General features: G+C 59.7%; 1 protein-coding gene across 5 annotated transcripts in view; it reads left to right on the top strand.

Moving 5' to 3' along the window:
- The window catches only part of LOC113218049 (receptor-type tyrosine-protein phosphatase N2), a 52,681-nt gene that overhangs the window by 3,642 nt on the left and 45,828 nt on the right, over positions 1 to 3,211 (top strand). For all 5 annotated transcript variants that reach the window (XM_052274761.1, XM_052274759.1, XM_052274760.1 and 2 more), the window contains exon 3: positions 552 to 602. In XM_052274761.1, the coding sequence (XP_052130721.1) occupies positions 552 to 602 (51 nt within the window). The remainder of the gene's footprint in view (positions 1 to 551; positions 603 to 3,211) is intronic.

Raw genomic sequence — 3,211 nt, 5'->3', positions numbered from 1 at the left:
CTCCCCTCCCTCCCCTCCCCGCGCACCTGTCTGCCTCTCACCGGGTCTCTCTCTTTCCCTGCGCCAGTCATCTCTTTTATATCGCGATCCTCTTCGCTCCGTTCCGCCGGGCTACACAACAACAACATCAACAACGACGACGGCGGACAAAACTCTCGCCTTGTTAGTACTTTGTTGCTCTCCGTTGCCCCGGGGGTGTATGTGTCGCCGTTTCCAACCCCTGCCCGTCCCTGCCTACCCCGTACCCACCACCTGCTCATACCCCCTGCCCACCTCCCTCCCTCACCTAAACCTTGTTATTTGTTTGGGTGCGACGAGGATGCGAAAAGCTCAGAGGGAGTGGGATTTCCGAACGACCAGCATCTGTGATCAGAGGATCAGAGTACGGGGTACGGGGATAAGGTATTGGGGTTGGGGGCAGGGGCAGGGTTGAACCCGCTACTAGCACTCTATCAAATTGAGCAGCGCTTAGCTCGCTGCTGCTCGTATACAGCTCAGTTCTCTGCTCGCAGTTGATGTTTGACTCACGCTACATCTCTGTCCTGTTCCAGGATGCCTGTTCGACGCCAACCTCTGCGATGCCAACGAGGAATGCTTCGACGGTGAGTGTCATTGTTTCCGTAATGGTGTGCATAGTCCTCCTCCGTGTCACACTGTAACTAGATTGGCGACATACGCCCAATTCTTGGACCTAGAAGTTTTTCTTTTTTCTCTCTTTTTTGTTTCGTAAGTTTACCCTTTCCTGGGTTGAGACCCGTGTTTGTTCCGAAACGGCCCTAGCCCCCCAAAACGAAGGCTATGCGAGCTCTGATAATTTCTGGAATGACATCAAAATCTTTTTGGGAACAAGTCCAACCGAGTCTCCCCGCCTCCGCCGCCGCCCCGTCTTCTGAAGCAAGAAACAGCGCGTGCCCCCGCACCGCAGCCCCGCAGCCCCGTCATCCCCCAGACTCCAGACTCAGGACTGAGAGTTCCGCCGGCCGGAGGCGGGTGGAGGTGGGAAGCGCCGCAGCCGCCCTGCTTAGCGCTACAGCAAATCACAGACGGCTGTGACGCGCGCGACGCTCTCTGGGGGGGTCGAATAAAATGGAATAACGAGGCAGTGCACTTCCCGACCAAAAGCGGACGGCGCCTGCTCTGCTGCTTCTGCTGTACTGGGGAAAGGGGGACGCTTTGCAGCTTCCTTGTCACGAACTATCTCGCGAGAGGAGTGCGCTCGCACTGCTAGCGGGGGCTCTGGGCTGGGCTAACTCGATTGGCCTGTTCTGTCCGGCCACCCTACCCGCACCACCCCGCTCCACCACCACACCCCGCCACGCTCTTGCGGTGGCGTTGCGCCTCATGAGCGCGTCGCCTTCACCCTCTCGGCTCCCCACCACCCGCGGTGACCTCCCATCGCACGGCACCCCCCACGCCCCGGCCGCACACATGTGTCTTGGGCTGGGTAGTTTAGAGCCCACCTCGCCCCGCCTCGCCCCGCCTCGCCCCGCCTCGCCTCGCCCCGCCTTCGCCCCGCCGACCGTTTCGACGCCCTCAGCGTTGCTTTTACCTGCGTCACTCAGTCACAGTCCCCTCCGCTCCGCGCGCCCCACTCAGCTGTTCCCCGCTCGGCTGTGGGTCACGCGGTGCGCGGGGTGCCGTAACTCAGGGCAGGGTGGCGCGCGGGCTGACCAGGTTCTGCCCCGCCACGCCCCGCCACGCCCCGCCACGCCCCGCCCCGTGCCACTTCGGCACGTGCTTCCACCGCTTCCTTCCTTTCATGTCCGAATCCACCCTTTTGCCCCCTTTTTCTTTGCTACGGAAGTAGGCCTGCTCGACCAGCAAACCTACAAAAGAAAACAAACGTATACCCGCTCAAAAATAAAGAAGAAAAAGAAAGACAGAAATTGTTTCTTGAGAGAGCGAGTGGTGTACCCGCGCACCCCATCCCATACCTCCAGCACCCTTGCGATGGCGCCGCCATTGCGCCGCCAGGCTTGGCCGGGCTTGGCTGACTCCATCAGCGTGATCCCCGGGGGTGGGTCCTAACAGCCCGGAGGAACGGCGGGGCGGGGCCGGTGGACCTGCTAGACGCGGGGATCATCCTTACGCGGATCATGAAGGAGGCTGGAAGGAAGGGAGAGCGCGGGACTAAGGATGTACCAAGAATGTCGTTGATATCGAGCTGCTGCTGCTGCTCGCTGCTGCTGGAACGTTTCCCCCCCAGGGGTCCGTCCGTACCCTCCCCCCTCTCTATTTCACCTCGCGCAATGTCGTCTATCGGCCAAAGTCCTCGCCCCCCGCCTCTCTTTCCTCCTTCTCCTCCCGCCTTTCATATCCTCGCAGAAAAGGCGGCGCCGCCGTCGCCCGCTGCTGGCCCCGCCGCGCAGCACATTGTCAAACAAGGCGCCCTCGTGTTTCTTCTCTCTTCTCGTACCTGTTCTGTTTGCTTTGGCCGACGACGACTGAGCCCCGTCCCCGTCCACCTCTCTCTTTCACTCGCTCACTCGCTCTCCCTCCCTCTCTCGCTCTCTTGCTCTTTGCTCGCCGCTGGCCTTTTCGGTTATTCGTCTCAGCTCCCGAAAATCCGGCCGGCGCGGCAGCCTGAAAAGGCGACCCTGTCCGTCATCAGGAGGGAGTGGATGAAGAGGGTGCCGAGCTATTTGAGCTAGGAAACGACTTTGCGGAGTTCCCTGCGACGGCCTTCGCCTTCTTGCCTCATAAGGAAGGAAAGTGCGGTATAAATGAGAGAGGCGGAACCATCCGCACCTTTCGCATCGCAGCATTCATCATGTATTCATGCACTGTGTACTCAGTGAAATTAGCTCCTCTACAAAAAAACAAAAAAAAACAAAACAACAACAACAACCTGCAAACCTTACGAATAAGGCTTTTAAAAAATGTATTAATATGGACCATCGCTGTCCTAGGAATAGGTGAACATTCTAAGTTCTCCTGGCGTGGGTGCGGCCACAGCTCACTCAGTCTCGCAGCAGACGACGCGCGCCCTTCGCGCCATTCATGCGTTCCCACGACCCTTCGCTGGTCCCGCGGGGATCTGATCGATGGCGACCGGCGTCGTCGTATAATCAATAAGGGACGCTACCCTGTCGCGCGGGTCTGCGGCCCGTCACGCCAACTCCAACGTGACGTCACGTCGTCTCGAGCGTGCTAACGTCCTCATCGCGTGACGACCCTCCGCCGCGTGACGTGGGCGTGAGGTGGGTGACGG

The sequence above is a fragment of the Frankliniella occidentalis genome, unplaced genomic scaffold (genome assembly GCF_000697945.3).
Source record: "Frankliniella occidentalis isolate FOCC.00 unplaced genomic scaffold, Focc_3.1 Scaffold434, whole genome shotgun sequence".
In the NCBI taxonomy this organism is placed as follows: domain Eukaryota; kingdom Metazoa; phylum Arthropoda; class Insecta; order Thysanoptera; family Thripidae; genus Frankliniella; species Frankliniella occidentalis.
Note: the sequence above shows the minus strand (reverse complement) of the source record. Positions and strands in the feature narration are given on the sequence as shown.